The sequence below is a fragment of the Canis lupus genome, chromosome 26 (assembly GCF_011100685.1).
Source record: "Canis lupus familiaris isolate Mischka breed German Shepherd chromosome 26, alternate assembly UU_Cfam_GSD_1.0, whole genome shotgun sequence".
NCBI classification, from domain to species: domain Eukaryota; kingdom Metazoa; phylum Chordata; class Mammalia; order Carnivora; family Canidae; genus Canis; species Canis lupus.
Genome location: NC_049247.1, coordinates 5,727,980 through 5,747,584, shown reverse-complemented (window position 1 = coordinate 5,747,584; position 19,605 = coordinate 5,727,980). Strand labels below are relative to the sequence as shown.

The 19,605-nt window shown below is 59.2% G+C and overlaps 1 protein-coding gene across 2 annotated transcripts; it reads left to right on the top strand.

Annotated features, from left to right (window-relative positions):
* Window positions 1-2,768: 2,768 nt before the first annotated feature.
* On the top strand, window positions 2,769-18,676 carry RFLNA (refilin A). Of its 2 annotated transcripts, XM_038574794.1 has the most exons (4): window positions 2,951-3,079; window positions 13,597-13,776; window positions 15,194-15,303; window positions 17,317-18,676. In XM_038574794.1, exons 3-4 carry the CDS (start codon window positions 15,230-15,232, stop codon window positions 17,645-17,647), a joined length of 405 nt encoding a protein of 134 aa, XP_038430722.1. In that variant the 5' UTR covers window positions 2,951-3,079; window positions 13,597-13,776; window positions 15,194-15,229; the 3' UTR covers window positions 17,648-18,676. The 2 variants fall into 2 exon arrangements, with proteins under 2 accessions (XP_038430721.1, XP_038430722.1); XM_038574793.1 differs by lacking the exon at window positions 13,597-13,776 and having other exon boundaries at window positions 2,769-3,079.
* The last annotated feature ends 929 nt before the right edge of the window (window positions 18,677-19,605 follow it).

The following is a 19,605-nucleotide window of genomic DNA, read 5'->3' as shown; positions in this document are numbered from 1 at the left end:
GCAAGTTTTTTCTGCCCCTGGATGTATACACGTTTCCAACATTATTCCACACAGGTGGGAAGTTGTGTGGGGGTGCCGGAAAACTTCCAGAACCCAAGTGGGCATCGTCAGAAAGTGCTCCTGATCAGTGTGAATGGCACTAGGCAGCCGGGATCAGGTGAGGTGGGTGAGACACTCACCAAGGACACAAAATTTCTGGAAATGTCCCAAATGTGGAAATCAGGACAAATATGATTTTACTTTTGAAGGCCATTTGGATTGTCAAAATTGACACAAAAATTTTCAAGGTGAGCAAAATCTCAAAATTTTAAATAAACAGCCCACGCACCTTACCCTACCTACCTCCACACCAGGCCCTGGGAGATGCTGCTGCCTGCGCGTCACCGTTCACATCCCTGTGATCAGAAGTAATCAGCTGTTTGTCAAAGACTTCTCTCTAGGATGGCCAAGAAGTGGCCACGATTGAAGCAAGCCCTCTCCTGCAGGAGGAGGTGAATCTTAATGTGTTCATGATCTGGAAAGCACAGCCTCTCACTTTTGCCCTATGAGATGACAGCAGTCCCCCCGACAATCGAGTGGCCCATGGAAGGCCCGTCTTGCCTAGTAAGATTTGAAGCAAATGGAGTCAATTCTAGTTTTTTTACCTGCAGAATGTTCCATATATCCAAACCTCTGGTTGAGTCTGTTGGAGCAGCAGACTTCCCCCATGCTCTCCCTAGTTGATATGGAAATGGGTTGTAAATTCACCTGAAACAAGTCTCTCTGAGTGCCCCAGAACTCTCGGGAAGCTACCCTGCCCTTCCTGGAATGCGCTGCAGGCACTCTAGCCTTGGGAGGGGGCGACCCTGTTGTCCCTGCTGTTTAAATTCTATCTCCCACGTGCTGCTTGATGGTTGAGGTCTCATCTTAAAGTGTCACCTCAGAGCTGCCTTCCCTGACCACCAGAACCATCAACTGTCCCTCCAGTTCTGCTTGCTTGAGGTGCCTTATGAATGAATGTCCTTCACTAGACTCACCCGCTCTGCTTCCTGGTGTGTCCACCACCCTTTCACCAAACAAGGTTCCCCAGGGTCAGGCTATCCTACCCAGGGCTTAGGGTGCAGTGGGGCCCTGATCAGGCTTGACCCCGTGAACCTGCTTTAAGGAACACAAGGAGCAGAGCCTGGCAACCCGAGCTGGCACATCCATCCATACCTTCCTTCTCCCTCTAGCCTCACCGCTCCCTCCATTCCTGCCCTTTTCAAAGCAATTTGTGGGCACCCTGGGTGCTCTGCCTTCAGAATGGAAGGCTGGATCCCTGGGAGAGGTGTGGGGCTGTGTGAGTGGGTGGGTGGATGGGAGCAGAAGTTACCTGAAGAAAAGGAAGCAAGTGCCCTCCCCTAGGAGGGAAGAAAAGACAGACCGGGGATGGGATACCCTTGTTCAGGAGAAAGAACTTGGTAGGAGGAAATGTGAAAATGGACAGATGCTCCAGGATTCCAGAAAGGGTTTCTCACCTCCCCTGCTGCCAGGGGCCCCATTTCCACCCAGAGCTTTCCACCCCAAAGGCCCGGTTGTCACCGGATAATCAGACCATCCAGACCCGGGTCCCCAGTGCAGGCCATGGGCCCTTTAGAACCTAAACGAAGGGTGGGCACTCTGCTTGGGAAGAGGCCGCTCAGGGGCAGGTCCCCGCCCCCCAGGGGCCTTCAGGCACCTTGTTTCTCCTCCACCGGACTCGGGACTCTTTAGAAGTGGAGGCTTCTAAAGATTCCTGCGCTCTGACCTCGGGTGGCCGCATCAAACACGACTGCCGCCAGCACTCGGGGTGACTTGGGGACCCCCAGGCCCTGGGGTGTGCACGGGGAGGGGGCGCCCGGACAGCGCGCTGCGGTCCCTGGGCGCGGCGGCCGGAGGGGTGAGGCAGGCGGAGGCCGGTGCCCACCGCGCGGGCATGGGGGGGGCAGGAGAGGGGAGGAGGGCAGGGGACCGGAGGGGGAGGGAGGGGAGGGGAGGAGGACGGAGGGGAGGGAGGGGAAGGAGGGGGAGGGGAGGGAAGGAGGAGGGAGGGGAGGGGAGGAGGAGGGAGGGGAGGGGAGGAGGAGGGAGGGGAGGGGAGGGGAGCAAGAGGGAGGGAGGGGAGCAGGAGGGAGGGAGGGGAGGGGAGCAGGAGGGAGGGAGGGGAGGAGGAGGGAGGCGAGGGGAGCAGGAGGGAGGGAGGCGAGGGGAGGGGAGCAGGAGGGAGGGAGGGGAGCAGGAGGGAGGGAGGGGAGGGGAGCAGGAGGGAGGGAGGGGAGGGGAGCAGGAGGGAGGGGAGGGGAGGAGGAGGGAGGGAGGGGAGGAGGAGGGAGGGGAGGGGAGCAGGAGGGAGGGAGGGGAGGGGAGCAGGAGGGAGGGGAGCAGGAGGGAGGGAGGGGAGGAGGACGAGGGAGGGGAGGGGAGCAGGAGGGAGGGGAGGAGGAGGGAGGGAGGGGAGGGGAGCAAGAGGGAGGGAGGGGAGCAGGAGGGAGGGAGGGGAGGAGGACGAGGGAGGGGAGGGGAGCAGGAGGGAGGGGAGGAGGAGGGAGGGAGGGGAGGGGAGCAAGAGGGAGGGAGGGGAGGAGGAAGAGGGAGGGGAGGGGAGGAGGAGGGAGGGGAGGGGAGGCGCCTAGAAAAGGAGGCGCGGGCCGGGAAGGTGCGGAGCGGGCGGGCTCGGAGCGCGGAGCCGAGGTCCGGCGGGCGGCGGCGGCGGCGGCGGCCGGGAGCCGGGGCTCGGGGGGCGCCGGGCCTGACGCGCCGCCGCTGGGCTCTGGCCGCGGGTCCCGCGCGCGCCGCGCTCGTCCGGTCCGGCCCGGGCCCGAGCGGGTGGAGGAGCCCCCCGAGGAGCCGGGGTCCGCGGCCCGCGCCCCCAGACATGGTGGGCCACCTGCATCTGCAGGGCATGGAGGAGAGCCTCCGGGAGAAGAGCCGGGAGGGCCTGCTGGACAGCCCCGACTCCGGGCTGCCGCCCAGCCCCAGCCCCAGCCCGCCCTTCTACTCCCTGGCGCCCGGCATCCTCGACGCCCGCGCGGGGGCCGCCGGCGCCCCCTTGGAGCCCCCCGGAGCCGGCGAGGCCAGAGCGGTAAGCGCGCCTCGGCGTGGAACCGGGTCGGGGCGGCGAGGGGCGAGGGGCCAGGACAGCGGGGCCGGGGCAGGGCAGGGGCCGGGCAGGGGCAGGGGCAGGGGCCGGGGCAGGGGCCGGGGCAGGGCAGGGGCCGGGCAGGGGCCGGGCAGGGGCCGGGCCGCTCTCGCGGGGGTGGGGCCCCGGGCGCGGTGCCCCGGGCGGGCGGGGTTCTTCCTCCGAGGTCCCCAGCCGCCCACCGCAAGGGGGACAGGTGACGGCCCTCCCGGGGACGTGGTGCTGGGGGCCGCGGGGCACGGAGGTGGAGGCGGCGCGGCCTGACCCCGGGACCGGACCCCTCTCCCTGGCGCCGGGGCCTCTCCACCGAGCTGTCAGCCAAGAAGGGGCAGGGGCTGAAGGCCCAGGTCCGGAATCCCCAGAGAGGCTGGCGGGCGGCTCGGTGGCCCTGCACCCCAGCTGAAGCATGCTGCGGACACCCAGAGCCAGGTCCCTGTTTACTGTTCCAGCGCTGCCAGCCTGAAAGCTTTATTTATTTATTTATTTTACTTTTTTTTTTTTTTTTTAAACCAAACCCAACAGTAACCCTTCCTTCTCTGGATGTTGAGGGATGTTGACGTGGAACAGAGGCATGCCTGGGGGCTGCTGGAACCCCAGGGCAGGAGACCTGAGAGTTTTCTCCCCTGTTGGACCTAAAGGGGCCTTTAGGTGGATTTGGGGGGGCACCCAGCAGCGGTGGGACAGAGTCGGGGTCAGGGGACACTGCAGGCCGGAGCAGAGTGGATGGTGGATGGGATTCAGCACCTCCCCGGCCTGAGAAATGACAAGGTGAAATTGGGAGGTTGCTAAGGATCCCAGGGGCATTTCCCCTGCTCCTGCCTGCTCCCTGCACATCTTAACTTTTCTGCCAAGTGTGGGTGCTGGCATGGCTCCAGCCGATCTCTGCTTTCCTGGGGCCCCTGTGATGCTTGCTCACCTGGCACCTCCCAGGGCACAAAATGCCTCCCCCTAGCTGAAAATCCCCCCCCTCCCCCACAGCAGGAAGGAGGGCTTTCCTCTCCTCAAGCCCCACAACATGAGTTTCACTTGCGCCTCCCTCATTCCTTGATCTGATGCCCCCAAACTTGACCCGGTGTTGGCATCTCTCACGACACCGAAGCCCACCTCCCACCAGACATCCACGTTTCGCAGGTATAGACTATGACCCGAGTGCCAGGATTTTCAAAACCTCCCCAGATAATTCTGATGCGCAGCCTGATTTGGGAACCACTGTCTTGCCATGAATTTGATTGTGCCATGTGAACGCGCCTGCTTCTCTGCAGGGGGGGCTTGGACCTGGCCCCGCTGTGTGGGGGGTATTTGGGCTGCGCACGTGGGGAGTAAACCCGGTGGTGTCTACCATGACAAGACAGACAAAGGGACAGAGAGCCAGTCTTCCCCTTTATTTTTTGGATGACCTAGAGTCCTCCTTAAAGAGAGTTTTCTGGAAGTTTTCTCTGCCAGCCAGGCCAGCCAGGCCAGCCATGGGCAGCCATAAGAACGGTGTGCCTGGCTTACTTGGCTGTTCTGGTTGATTTTAGTTTTTTTCCCTTCCTTGCTCCCTGGTTGCCAGGTATGGAACCACGCTGTCCCTGATCTTTTTAATTTGGCTTGAAGGCAAATCCTAGGGCTGTTTCCGCACAGGTAATGCTCTCTGGCATTTAGGGAGCCCTTACCCCAGGCCAGAAACGCTCCTTGCCATACGTTGGCCCATCTGCTTTCCAAAGTATCCCAGTGAAGTGTGCTCTTACTGCCCCATTTCCCAAGGGGCACATGGACGCAGAGGTTAGGGACTTACCCAAGGTCACCCAGTTGTTGGTAAGTGGACTTGCTGGGATAGAACCCAGGGAATTTGGATCTGGAGTGTCTACGTTTAAATCTTATAGTATCGTCCTTTTCACTCTGTAGCTAATTAACTACCTTGTACGGGTTGATTATTATTTTTTTCAATTAAAAAACAAAATGCCTGTGAACCTATGGGGTTTTGAGATGCTGTTTTTAATAAATAGGAAATGGTTGCCATGGGCAACATCTTCTCAGTGGCCCCCCAGCTCCCCCCACCCTGCAGCTGGGGCCCTACCCCCTAACCCACAGGGCACTCGCCCTCCTGGCACACTTCCCGCAAAGTCACTAATCTGGTGTTTAACAACAGCACTCCGCTCGCTCCTGACTCACTGAGGATGCTTCCAGGTGTAGACGTGGGCAGGTCATCCACTGCCCATCTTGCACATCTCTGAGGACGGGGACAGAAACCTGTCCCATGTCTTGGAGCTGATGGTTTCCAATGCCCAAGCAGGGGCTGGTGGCAAGTGGGGCCTGGTTTCCTCTGGCATCCCCTTGGTGTCATGTGCCATACCATATAGACCTGGGTGTCAGCCTGTTCTGCACGGGGTGTTCTGACACTTGGTGCCCGGTGCTGTGTCCCCAGCAGAAGTTGAGGACACATGCCCGAGCCAGGGCATGAGCGGCAAGTGCCATCCCCAATCCCTAGCTGGTGAAGGCTTGGGGACTTGTCACTCTGCTTATTATGCTGGACATGAATGTTCAATTTGCTCACGCTTCATTTCATCAAAGAGGCCCATCCCATTCCCCAGCCCTCGCTTTGTTTTCAGAGGCTGGGCTCACCACTGTCTGCACAATGCCCCATTGACGCTGGGTGTCTGGCTGGCTGCGAGACCGCTCCCACCCAGGCCAGTGGAGGCACCCGGGCCAGGCTGGGTGTGAATGCACCTCCCCACCCCGCCTAGACCATGGGATTTCCTTGCTCACTCTTTGGAGCAAAGAGAGAAGCGTTCCTGGTGATTCCCAAATCAAATGAAGATGTAGGACTCGCTCCTTCACTGCACCCACACTTAACTGAGCGCCGACAGTATGTTGTGCACTGTTTTGGACTGTGGGTGACATAGTGCTGAACAAGACATGCACAGTCCCTGCCCTCATGGAAAGCTGTTCTAGTGGGAGAGACACAGTCACCAGATTAAGTGGGACATAATACCAGGTGGCTTAAGACACAAGACTGGGGGATCCCTGGGTGGCGCAGTGGTTTGGCGCCTGCCTTTGGCCCAGGGCACGATCCTGGAGACCCGGGATTGAGTCCCACGTCGGGCTCCCGGTGCCTGGAGCCTGCTTCTCCCTCTGCCTGTGTCTCTGCCTCTCTCTCTCTCTCTCTGTGACTATCATAAATAAATAAAAATTAAAAAAAAAAAAAAGACATAAGACTGGATAGGGGTGAGATGGCCTAGCCTGGGTGGTCAAGGAAATGATGGTTATCAGAAACCAGAAAAAAGTGAGGACATGGGCTTTATGGTTATAGGGCTGAGGTGTGTGCCAGTCCAAGGGGATGGATGGCAAGTGCAAAGGTCCTGAGGTGGGAGCAAGGTAGGAGTGTTTGAGGAGCAGTGAGGAGGCTAGCAGAGGCCAGAGCAGAGACTTGTGGGCCAAGCTGAGGCCAGAAAGTAAAACTCCATTTGGTCCTTTAAAAATGTCCTTGTGACTGTTTTATTTTTTTCTTTCAAAAAGCATCCTGAACCTCTACAACCCCTTAAATTAGAGACTCAAATCAGACTTGACTGAGCAAGATGCCCTGAGGCATGGGATCTGTGCGGGGCTCGCCCACGCAGGTGCCCTGCTCTCCTGCAGGACAGAGGGACAGCCAAGGCTCAGGAGGGCTCACTTGTCAGCTGCAGTCATCCCACAAGTGCTTGAACCAGCCCAGGGGAGACACCTTGTGAGCAAGACACATGCCATACCGCAAGCTCCTGGGGCCTGGACCACCGCCTTGAGGTTGAGCAGACACCCATGTCCTTGCTCCCACCTCCCTGGCCTGCCAGGCCTAGCTGTGGGGATCGAGGGACACTCTGGGGAGAGGGACAGGCTGGCTGGGAGCCACCAGCAGAGACCACGCACCCCTCCCATTAACATGGGCAGTGCAGGAGCTATGTCCTCGGGGAGCCCACGAACAGCATTTGGGGTCTCAGACCGTGCTTTCTGGGTGCACATTTGAGAGAACAGCCACCTGTGGGGTGGATGGAATGTGGACAGATGTGGAGTCTGTCGCAGACGAGGGACACAGCCCACTAGGTATTGGAGGTAGGAGGTGACGGTCTGGGCAGTCATCACACAGATGTGGAGATGGGGTTCTGTTGCCCCGGGCTCCATCAGAGCTGGCAGCCGGGCTCTGTCGTGCTCGCTCCCATCATCCCATGAGGTCTCCCAGGACTGTTGATGTGCTGAATGGACTTCTGAGGGGCACACCTGAGAATTTCCCTAAGGATGAGTTGCCAGTTCCCTGGACCCAGATCCTGGGAAGAGCCCTGTGGGCCAGGTGTAGGTAGGACCAGTGGTCGGGAGTGAGAGGTCTGTGCCCCGTCCAGGGAAATTTCCTGGGGCCACCAGCTCTTTGAGAACACCCATAGTCTCAGCCACCTCCTAGGAGCTTGGCTGTCACCACTCGCCCCACCCCACCAGGAGTCCTGGATTTTCTCTTTTCTGTTTCTGGACTGTGATGGTAATACCAAGGATGATAGAGGGAGGCCGAGATTTCCGGAGTTAGTGTCTGGGCTTGGGAAGGATGAAGGATGGATGGTCAGATGGACAGAAGAATAGAAATGTGAATGGGCAAATGGATGGATGGACACATGGATGGATGGACAGACAGGTGGATAGAGAAATGGACAGTTGGATGGATGAATGGACAGATGGAGAGTTCAGTCCCCTGTCCCCCTTGCAAGCTCATCAGTGTGTCTCTGACTGGTGAAGGTGTCCGAGCAAGCTCACGGGGGAAGGGAGCCAGGTGTGTCAGGCAAGGTGGGAGGAGTCCATTTGCAGAAAGGCCGGTTGGGAGGAGGACGGGGAGGAAGGGTGCCTCCCTTCCACTCTCATCTGCTTAGCCCTGGACGCCTTGGCCTCCAGCAGGGTCTGCAGAGCCCCACGTTCCCATGGTGGGCTCACCTGTGTGAGAAGCTCTGGCTGTAGCTCCCATGTGGCAAGAGGACAAATAGGCCCACACCCTTCCAGGTGCTCTGGAGATGTGGGAGTAAGCAGGTGCCACCTTGCTTCAGAAATCGGCTTTTGCAGGCGGGCAGGCCTCGCAGGTGCCCGCAGTAGCTCCCTGGGACTGTACAGCCGGGTCACAACTGGGGAGGCCAAAGACGACAGACACTCCTCCTATCCTGGAGCCAGGGCTGCGCTCCCTGCAGAGGCTCTGGAGGAGGATCCCTCCCGTGTGTCGTTTCCAGCTACTGATGGTGGCCGGCAGTCCTTGGTGTCCAATCTCTGGCCTGTCCTCATGCGCTGTGTCTCCTGAGTCCTATAGCTCATGCGCTGTGTCTCCTGTGTCCTATAGCTTCCTCGAGTACGAGGAACAGGATTTGGGGCCCAGCCTCATCCAGTAGGACCTCACATTTGCAAAGACCCTATTTCCAAATAGGGTATGCTTGCCAATTGCCTCCTTGGTGGTGGTCACAGGCCAACCTGCCCCCCCCCACTGTCCTGCTGGTGTGGGTCAGGCTGGTCCTTGAGCCCTGCCTCCGATCTGATGTTTGTGTTTTCTTAGTTTTGCTGCCTTGGGTGTCAGACCCCAGGCCTGTGGGGTCTGTGCTGGGCCCATGATACTTTGCGGCCCTCTGGGGAGGGCCCACCCCATGTTGGGGTCTCCTGGGCTTCCCTAGCCAGACTCATTCACCTCCACTGTGGTACCATGTCAGAGGAGGGCAACGAGCCTAAGGAACACCCTCCCCATTGCCCTGGGATTTGCCACGTGGCCCAAGGCCCTATCATAAGAATGGCAACACTTGAATGTCTCCTCCTTGGATCACTTTCCTCGTGGGTGAAGGTCACGGTCAACAAATCCCAAATGCACACCGAAGATAATCACGTTTAATTCGGATAGCAAAAAAAAAAAAAAAAAAAAAAGGAGCCATCGCTGGCCGCTGAGGTCAGTAACCCAGAGAAACGGCCATTCTAGCCATTGCAAAGGTTCTGTGTGGCTTTGGGGAGGACAGCTCTCCCCCGTGTCATTGGGGGTGTCCCTAACAGGCTTCCTCTCTCCAGGAGCAGCAGGGGCTCTGGACCCCTCCTTCTGTCACACACCCTCCATCGATGGGGCTTCTTGTTCCCTGACAGAACCCAGAGCTCATGGCCGTGTGTCCCCCCGGGTTGGTCACGGACGCTGCTGGGCTGTCCCTGAGTGTCCCTGGAAGCCAGGTGGGGACCTCTGGGCAGGTTGGGCTGTCACCCAATGGCACGGAGCTCTCACGACTGAACGGTTATCTTTCTTTGCCGTCCCATGGGCCGTGCCCTGTACCGTAGCCAGGAGGGGGCTGCTCCAGAGCACCGGGTATTTGCACTGCCAGCCGGCAAGTATTTATCCTCGCCCTGGCGGCTCCTGGGGAGGCACATGAATCACTGGCAGAGGCAGGTGCGCCTCCGGATCCCGCTCCTTCTGAGGCCTGCCCTGCCCGCCCCCGCCGGCCTGCTCCCCCAGATACTACAGGGCCCTCCCAGCTGGGAGCTGGGGCTGGAGGCTGGGCCAGCTGTGTGCATCCACCCGGGTACAGAGGGCAGCATCCAAGGGGCCTGGTGGTCTCAGCTGCTCCGTGCCTGGGACTTAGGCATTCCTCTTCTGCCCCTGCTGCGAGGGGATCCGGACCCCCCTCGGTCACTGGCCAGCCCTGTGGGTGGGCCTCGCTAACGGCACAGAGAGCAGGTAGCTGAGCAGCTGTCAGCGGGTCCTCGTTGGGATGGAACAGGAATCCGGGCATCTGGGGGAACGATCGGGGGAGGGTGGGGGAGGGCGGTGGGCTGTCTGGGGGCTCTCTTTGCTCCGGGGAGGCCCACGGCTGGTGGAGCAGGAGTAGTGGCGGTGGGCCCCCTGGGGGAGCGCGCCCCATTCCCCCCAGCCTGGTGACTCCCATCAGAGAGCGACCCAGTCCTGCAGGAGTGTCTGTTCCAGGGTGGTTGGCAAGTCCTCCGTCCAGGGCCCGCGGTGTGCTTTCTTGGCTGTGAGAGGCGCTTTCCTTGCCCACTCTCCAGGCTGGCCGGGTTCCATGGGGCTGGCACTGCCATTTTGATGTTAAAATAACTCTGCCTCCAGAAAGGCTCCGCTTGGAGCTTCCGGACGGGCCGGTGGCTGCCGGGGAGGCCAAGCGCTGCGCGGCCGCCACTGTCTTCCTCCTGCGCCTGTCCCTGGAGCCCCGAGGGCTGTCCTTGGGCCTCGTGGGGACTTCCGGAGCTGTCTCGCCACCCAGGCCCTCTGGATGCCAGCCTGTGTCTGGGTTTTCGCTGGCTTCTCATATCTCTTTTGCAGCACTTCCAGTTTGGGTAGATTTTAGATGTTTTTCCACTGGGCCCTTTGGAAAGCAGCGCCCAGAGCTCCGGCTTCCCAGCCCAGCCTGTGAAGTGAGTCTTGTCTCCTCTCTTGGCAGCCAGTCAGGGAGTGAGATCCGGCCGGAATGGGGCTGCTCTCGCGGGGCACTCAGGGAGGTTCCAGAAGGTCTGGCAGTTTCTTTATCCTGGGTCGACCCCAGGGGGATAGCACTGCTCAGCTCTGCAACAGCCCGGAAGGCTCTGCCCCTTGAAGACGTCCTCCCTGCTCCTTAGCTTGGAAGTTATTCTTTCGGGAGGAGAGGAGAGTGGGGTGATTAAAACCAGCATCAGGCTTCTTCTCTTTCTCGCCAGCTGTTCCATCGATCTGGACAGAAGAAACATCTCCAGATAACTTAGCACCCATGTTCACCTGCCCTCACATGCCTGCGTCATTCCGTTTTCTCCTATAGCCAATGTCATGCCTTCCTGGACAAGAGGTGTCCCCGGAGGCACTGTGCCTCATCCCACCCACACAGGGTCTGGCACATAGTAGGTGCTCAGCAAACACTTGCACACCTTTGGGGGAAATGCCACTCTTTAGGTAATGCCTTTGGGGAGAGAGAATTACTTTTATAAATATTAAGTCATGCAGCTTTACGGCTGGGGCCAGTTGGCGTAACCAGATGAGCCATGGAGGAGGCCCGAAGGGCTTCAGTCTTGTCACAGTCCCTCTACCCCTTTAAATCCAGTCTCCTGGAATAGCGTGTGCTTGCTTCTGGAAGGTAGAGGTAGTGTCTCAGAGCTCACAAGGGTGTGGGTTTTGCTGCTGTCCAGGGAGGACTCCCCCACCCCAGATCTTGATGTAAAAGGAGGATTTGTAACACAAGCCAGTTTTTATACAGCGCTTACTTTGTGTCAGGCATTGGCCCACACATTCGCAGGCTTTGACTTGTTTAGGTGTCACTGTGACCCATCACCCACTTCAGAGACGTGGAGGCTGCTGGCCAGAGAGAGGAGTTGTCTACCCCGACCTGTGTGGTGTGTGGCTTCCTACTGCCGTGGAGACAGACCACCAAAATTTTATCTTATGGTTCCAAAAGTCAGAAGTCTGAAGGGGTCTTACGGGCTCCAATCAAGGGTTTCGGCAAGGCTGTATTCCTTTCTGGAAGGTTGAGGGGAGAATCGTCCCTTGTCTCTTTCACCTTCTAGAGGCCACCTGCATCCCTCAGCTTGTGGCCTTTCCCGTTTGTAAGGCATCTTCAATCCGAACCTGACCCCTACATCCCTCGGATAAGGACCTCTGTGATAGCGCCAGGCCACCTGGTGCCTGGTGCCACCTCGATCCCCTGCCCATCTCAAGATCCCTAACCAAACCCCATCACAGCCCTGGGGATCAGGGCGCGCACATCTTTGGGGCCTTACTCCACCTGCCATGCCCAGGAAGGGGCAGCAGTTGGCCCTCTGTGGCCATCACAGTGTGGAAATGCCAGTGAGACACGGGGCCGGCTTAAGGACAGCTACTGGGGGCTTCCGGGGACCTCCTCCTTTGCCAAGCTTCGCATCCTTTCTCCCTGTGGCCCTTGGCTCTTGTTCTGGGGACACTGTGACCGTCTGGGGAGGGGCTGTGGGTGATCCTGTCCGTAGCTGACACCAGACAGGCGTGGGCATGGCCCTGGAGCTGATGAGGCAGTGGGGGCTTCTCCACACGTTTGCGCCTCACCTCTCAACAGTAGGCCCTGGGGTAGGCCCTCAGTCTCGATCCTTATGGAGCTCTCGGTCTGGATGGTGACAGGCACACAAAAGGGTCACAGCAATCAAGGCAGCAGGTGGGAGCCCAGGGACCCCGCAGAGGGCGGCGGGAGGCAGGAGAGGGCGCCTGAGTTGAGTCACATTGGAGCAGATGAGAAGGAACCAGAAGGATGTCCCTGGAGCAGGAAGCAGCACAAATGGAGGCACAGAGGCGACAGGGGTGTGGCCGAGGGGGTGAGGATGCGCCGGCAGAGGCCCGAGGGGAGGTGCGGGGATCCTGGGTGCGAGGGCATGCCAGCTCTGAGTGTTGCGACAGGGCAGGTGCCGGTCCCACGCACGCGAGAGACGGCTGAGGCGTGGGAGTGAGGGCATGGACTCTGGGGCCAGACCCAGGGTTCGCATCCCAGTTCCGCTCCTTCCCGGCTGTGTGGCCTCAGGTGAGTTACTTGGTCACTCTGGGCCCCTGTTTCAGCATCTATAAAATGGGCGTGCTCAGAGCAGCTGTCTGCGGTCGGATGAGGGAACGCATGGAGGGAGTGCCCGGAGCAGTGCCTGGTGCAGTTAGAGCTCAGAAAGCACCGGCTGCTGTGATTTATCCTCCTCCAGGGGAGGCCCCGGGAGGACCTGGGCCTGGGGAGGGGCAGGTACAGGAAATCTCAAGTCAGTAACCAGGCAGGACCTGGTCTTGTCCCGTCTGGGGGTGGGGGCTAGCCTGCAGGCGGAGCCCCTGCTCTTGCGTATTAGGGTAAAATGAATATCCCCTAGAACAGTGTTGTCCAAGAGGACTTCCTGCGAGAGTGGGAATGTTCTGGATGTGCACTGAGCAATACAAGAACCACGACTTCGTGTGGCTGCTGGGCACTCCAAGTGGCAGCCGGGGTGGCTGAGGAGTGGAATTTGTCATTTGTTTAATTGTAATCAGGTTAAATTGCAGTCACCCCTTGCAGCTAGTGACTACTGTGCTGGGCAGGGCAACCCCAGACCAGTGTCCCCAGGGCATGCGGATTTTAGGAGAGGTGGGGAAAGCTCCCTCTTAGTGGCAGGATGTATGCACGTGGTTTACAGGTAACCCCAGGCCTTCATCTGTCTAGGGTGGGGCTGGGACAGGTATTTGAAGTAAAAAGGAAGAGGGATAGATTCCAAAGGTGAAGCACACTCAGAGAGTAGGTGGCAGGTGGACACAGTGGGAGCTGTGGATGGGCAGTGACTGAGGGGCATCTGGGGCTTGGCTTCATCTGTCCCCTTGGCCTGGTGGGCCTCAGCAGGTGGAGCAGGGGAGGTGGGTGTGCTGGTGTCGCAGTGCTGTTGGACTGAGGTGATCCCTGATTGGGTGGCATTCCAGGACACATGAAAGTGCAGGCCCCATGACCTGTGGGGCCAGAGTTAACTCCACCCTAAAGATCACATCTCAAGTGTCACTTCCACAGGGAAGCCCTCCTGGATTTCCTGATGGTCAATCCCCCCTCCAACCCGCCCAGTGATTACAGCCCTCACCACGGTTGGAACTTTAGTCTGCTTAAGGGATCATTTGAAGACTAGTGGAGGATTCGGGCAGCAAGGTCTGCAGGAGCAAGGAGGCCATCTTCTCGCTCACTGTGGCAACCACGGTATGGATCCCGGTAGAGCACAGACGGGTTCAGTAAATGAATTAAATGAAAGACCTACATCCACATCCCCTGAACTCGTTCAGGACTTGGTGTGGCACATGGAGTTACAGTGGAGGCAGGCCGGTGAGTGGCCTAGCGGGGGACGACTGCTACACTGGCCGGGTAATGCTGCTTAACAAACATCCCCAGATGGCAGTGGTGTCAGACAGATGGCAGAGGTTTCTTTCTGGCTCTCACTCCACACCCATCACGGGCTGACCGTGATGTCGAGACCTGGACAGTCTGCCTTTCAGAGGAACTGAGGGTCTCGGGCTGGCAAAGCGGCTGTCATTCTGCACGTCACACTGGGAGGAAAGGTTAACAATGGGGGACCTCACCCTAGTGTGAAACTCAGGGCCCAGGGGTGACATGCGTCACGGGCACTCGCCACAGGCCTGTCGTCCACAGCAGGGCTGGGAAGCACGGTTCCCCCCACACGAGTGGAAGGCAGAGCTGGAGCTCGCGGCTGACAGGCTGGCGGTCACGAGCCACGCTGACCACACTGGAAGTGACGCAGGAGGAGGCGCTGAGGGCGGGTTGGCAGACGTGTACAGGCCCCAGCTCAGGGCCCCACTCGCAGCCGGCCCTGAACGATTCCCACTGGAGGGATGGGGAGAGCCGCGGGATGAGGTTGTGGTGGTGCCCTGGCTGGTCTCCGAGGGGGTGGCTCCTGGTCCTCTTCCTGAGCAGGTGTCAGCCGCTTGCTGAGGACCTTCACTCCTCCCGGCAGGTGTGTCACAGACACCGGGGTGGTGGCCCTCAGCCTGGCGCTGCACTAGGCAGGGTCAGGAGTGAAGATGACACAGTTCAGCCTCTCGTAGGGCTCCCAACCACCTGCGTCAGCACAGGGGCAGCTCGGGGGCCCTTGAGTCGGGGCTTCCCTGAGAGTGTCCCCGGGGCTCTGAGCTGGGCTCCTGGGTGTGCTGTGGCTGGGGGTGGCAGGGAGAGGCCATCACCACATCCTCGCATTGAGGTGTCTGGGAACTGGGGTCAGGCTGGTGGGTGGGGAGCCCAGGGCCCAGGTGGGTGTGCTGGGGTGGGCTTTTTTTTTTTTTTTTTTTTTAAGATTTTATTCATGAGAGACACACACAGAGAGAGGCAGAGACACAGGCAGAGAGAGAAGCAGGCTCCATGCAGGGAGCCTGACGTGAGACTCGACCCTGGGACTCCAGGATCACGCCCTGGGCGGAAGGCAGACACTCAACCACTGAGTCATCCAGGTGCCCCAGGGGTGGGCTTCCTGATGGACCCTGTAGAGCAGGCTCCCAGAGGCCAAGCCAGGGCTGGAAGGATGCGGGGCGGCCCTTGTGCCCAGTGGAGAGCTGGGGCCACGGTGCCAAAGGGCTGCATAACCCCATGTCTGTGGCTCTCCCTACAGCCCCCTGCCCTCCCCCCGAATTCCCCAGCGCTTGAGATGAGGCCCCGGATGCTGCCTGTGTTCTTCGGGGAGGGCATCGAGGTGCACCCAGAGCCCATGCACGAGATCCGGTGAGTGGGGCCGCTGGGCGGGTAGGGGTGTGGCAGGAACTGGTCCCGACCCCCCAGTGGGGAGGGGGGCCAGGCTCTGGGCCCAGCAGGCTCCCCCCACTCTAGGCAGCCCTCTGGGTGCTGCTCCCTGAGGAGGCAAGGCTGTGTCTTGGCCAGAGATGAACTGATGCTAAGAGACTCGGACCCAAGGGGATCTTCTCTGTCTCCCATCTCCAGGTTGGCATCGGGCCCTTGCCCCACTTCCCTTCTCCCCACATCTGGCTGCTTTTATTTTAATACAATCTTCCAGAGTTGCACAGTGATCAACACTCCCACAGCTAATGTAGTTCCCTCCTTCCTCCAGTCCTGCCAGATTTCTCAGTATCCAGACTGAACCTCACAGGTAGCTGGGGGCCCCCTTTTCTGCTCAGGGTTTGGCAGGTGTCACGTGAGATTTGCTGGGTGTTCCTGGGATTGTAGTGTCTCCTTTGTCTCCTGAGGAGTCCTCGACCACATCTGTCTTAGGGGCGCTCTCACCTATAAGGCATCTTAAGTGCATCTGGACTTCTGAGTTAGGGTGACACCACCAGGAGACTTTCTGCATTGGTTTGCCCTCCTGGAAGGGCTTCTGGGGATCAGTATTCCAGAAGGTGGAGCCCAGGGGCCACGGGTCTTGCCCACATAGCCACAGGATGCTCGGGATGGATTTGTCTGCGTCCACCTGGGCCAGCCAGGGAGACGACCCACTGCCTCCTGCCCCTCCAGCACTGGATGTGGCCCCAGGGGACAGGTGGCTCTACTTGACCATTTGCATTTCCCAAAGAACCTGTATTATCTAAACATGAACTAAGATTATCAGCCGCCCCCACATGGGTGGATGAGCACTGCCTTGACTCTTGGGGCCTCTGATCGCCTTCACGAACTGATCGTCTGTGGGGATATGTTGGGGAACGAGGCAAGTACAATCTCCACTGCCCCACCCTGGAGCTTTTGCTTGCAGTTTGGTTTTCTGGAGTTCTGGAAGCAGAGCAGTTGCTTACTGGTACAGGGGTCACGCATCTAGCTGAAGCTACTTTTTTGGAAAGTAACTTTTTCTTTTTAAAGATTTTATTTGGGGATCCCTGGGTGGCTCAGCAGTTTAGCACCTGCCTTTGGTCCAGGGCATGGTCCTGGAGTCCCGGGATCGAGTCCCGCATCGGGCTCCCTGCATGGAGCCTGCTTCTCCCTCTGCCTGTGTCTCAGCCTCTCTCGCTCTCTGTGTCTCTCATGAATAAATTTATTTATTTATTATAAATTTATTTATTTATTTATAAATTTATTTATTCATGAGAGACACAGAGAGCGAGAGAGGGAGGGAGAGAGAGAGAGAGATAGAGAGAGAGAGGCAGAGAGAGAAGCAGGCTCCCTGCAGGGAGCCGGACGTAGGACTCAATCCTCGGACTCCAGGATCACGCCCTGAGCCGAAGGCAGATGCTTAACCACTGAGCCACCCAGGCGTCCTGAGGGAAACTTATTTTGATATAATTTCAAACTTGCAGAAAAGTGGCAGGGAGAGTGCAAGGAACCCTTGAGTACCCGTTAAATAGATTCGCTGCTTCTTTATGTTTTTCTCCTGTTTGCTTGAACACCTGCATGCTCTCTTTGTAAATGAAACTTTTCTGAACCACTGGGGAGGCAGTTGGTGGCATCCTGACCTTTAGCCCCCAATACTCCAGCGCCCTTCCTGGAGGGCAGGGACATCCTCTCACCTAGTGACACCGCCACCCATATCCACATGGCACAGATTTCATCCATTGTCCCCAGATGTCCCTTCGTGGCCTATGTTTAGCTGACCTGGGATCCAGCCGGGGTCACGTGCTGCACTGAGCTTTCCCACCTCTTTAGTGACATGCTTCCTCTGCCCTTTGATCCTGACGTTCCGAAGAGCCCAGGCCATTCCGGTGGGTGGGGCGGAGGGGCAGGAGGAGGTGCGGGAGGGCATCGGGCGGCCCCCCTCATCCTGGGCTCAGCCCGCCTCCTCCCCCGCCTCCCCAGCTGCAACTCGGAGGTCAGGTACACCTCGGAGAAGCACTTCCAGGACAATGTCTTCTACGTGCCGGTGCCCACGGTCACGGCCTACAGTGAGACGATCGTGGCGGCACCCAACTGCTCGTGGCGCAGCTACTGCAGCCAGCTGACCCTGGAGCCGCGGCCCCGGGCCCTGCGCTTCCGCAGCACCACCATCATCTTCCCCAAGCACGCCAGGAGCACCTTCCGGACCACCCTGCGCTGCAGCCTGGGCCGAGCCAGCCGCCGGTTCACCTCCAGCGTACAGCTCCAGCTGTGCCAGCACCCCCGCCTCCTGGGGCCCGCGGCGCTGCTCTGACCTTGGCCCGGGCAGGGGGCCCAAGGCGGACTCTGGGGTCAGGCCGGAGCCGGGGCAGGAGGGAGGTGGGGGAGGCCTGGTCCCTGTGGCCGCTCTGTAGACACCTCTGCCTCACTGGCACACGGACGGGTGGAGCGGCGCGGGTGGGGCTCCCTGAAGCTGCGGCAGGCGGCGGCCCGGGGGACCCACAGAGGGAAGGCCACATCCTCTGCAGCTCCGCGAGACCCTGGCTCCCAGGCTGAGTGTGAGGGAAGAGGGGTGCCTCCCAGACAGCCCCGCCTCCCGGGAGGAGGGGTCTCCAGAGCTGGCCCTTCACCGGTGCTCTGATGGAGGCCCAGGCTGAGCGAAGGGGGCTTGGCCGGGGCTCAGGGGTGGAAGCAGGGCTAGTGCCAGCGAAGACCCAAGCCGCCCGCATCCTGCAGAGGATTGAGGGCGCAGCCCGCCTAAATTGAGGCCTTTGAGCTCTGCATCTGGAGCTTCGCCCCCCTGGCGTCCCACTAACCTCTGTCCCCAAGACCCCCTCAGAAACAGGACTCTCATGCCAGAGCCTTTGCACCAGGTGCCAAGGGGAGGCGTCGAAGCTTCCAGAATGGCCACCAGTCACCTGTGTGAGGGTCCAGGCTCAGTCGTCGGCTTAGAGAGACACCATGGGGGCTCCTGCCCATGGTGATGCCACACGCACAGCCCCAAGGACTGCAGGGCTCGCCTTGCGTGTGATGCCAGGACGCGCCAGGGGCTGGGGCCATGGGGCAGTGCTGCCCAGACTGGCGCCCCAGGAGCCCCCAGCGTGGCCGCCGAGGGGCCCCCTGACCTGCTCACCCCCCCACGACGGGGGCCGAAAGGCTCTCGGGGGCTTCAGCCCCACACGGGGATGAGAGAAGCAGCTCACAGCTCACACGAAAGAGAGGCAAAGTGCCTGATATATTTTTATATATCTAACAGATGGTGCATGTTCTCTCCAGTCTGATTAACAAAGAAATAACTTAAAAACTTGACTGATATTATCTTAATAAAATGTGCAAACCTGAAGAGGCTCCCTCTTCTGTGTTTCTGAGCCCCTCCGATCCCCTGGGGCGGGGTGGGCAGGTTTTCAGAGGCCCTGTACTCTGTGGCTGCCCCCTTTCCTTCCCACTCAGGCTTAACTTTGGGGAACCCTGCCTCCTTCAGCCCCAGGTGGGTGGTGAGGCTGGGAACCCTGTACCCAAAATGGGCAAGGCTTCACCCAAAGAGCTGGTGAATACATGCAGAGACCTAGGTCCCACCATAGGACTTGGGTCTGGGGTGGTTCTGAGATGGGCCTGGGGATCTGCATTTTTGGTGTCCAGATGCTTTGCGCTCAGCATCCCAGCCCCCTGCACCAATACTCCCCACTCTCCTGGTCCCTGGAGGAGGGCCCCAGCTGTCTCTGCAAAGAAGGTGGTCCCCACCCATGTTATAACTTCTCTCCATCTTGTCCACATCTTTGGAGGGGCTGCTGGGGTCCCGGCAGCAACAAGACAATGTCCTCTGGGAATTGAAAAGTCAGATTGGAGCTTGCCCCTCTGGGGCTCTGGAGTTGGTGGGCAGAGCAGGTGGGGTGTCTTTTGATATAAGAGGCTTTGCAGGTGACAGGTCCCTCCTTGGAGGGGGTGGGTCACGAGTACAATGAGCAGGGTCAATTGTGGCCTCCTGATGCTGGAGCCTGAGCCTGGCCATGTGTAAGAGCACAGTCGTGGTAAAGCTGTGCCAGCTGACTCGTGCAGTGCCCAGCACGCTCCCGAGGCTTTATTAAACATCCCTGGTGGCTTAACTCTGTTCAGCCTTACCTGCTGAGATGGGCACTACTGTATCTCCATTTTACAGAGGAGGAAGGCACAGAGAGGTTAAGTAAGTCATGTGCCCAAGATCACACAGCTACTGGGAAGCAGGGCCAGATCTTACCCATTTGGCTACCTGCCTTGCTGGTGGATGGTGTCTGC

Bases quoted from the DNA above. Each gene is read 5' to 3' on its own strand.
- RFLNA (XM_038574793.1), top strand. From the start codon at position 2,873: ATGGTGGGCCACCTGCATCTGCAGGGCATGGAGGAGAGCCTCCGGGAG. The intron at 3,080-15,193 runs GTAAGCGCGCCT...CTCTCCCTACAG, and splicing joins GAGCCGGCGAGGCCAGAGCG to CCCCCTGCCCTCCCCCCGAA. The intron at 15,304-17,316 runs GTGAGTGGGGCC...CCGCCTCCCCAG, and splicing joins GAGCCCATGCACGAGATCCG to CTGCAACTCGGAGGTCAGGT.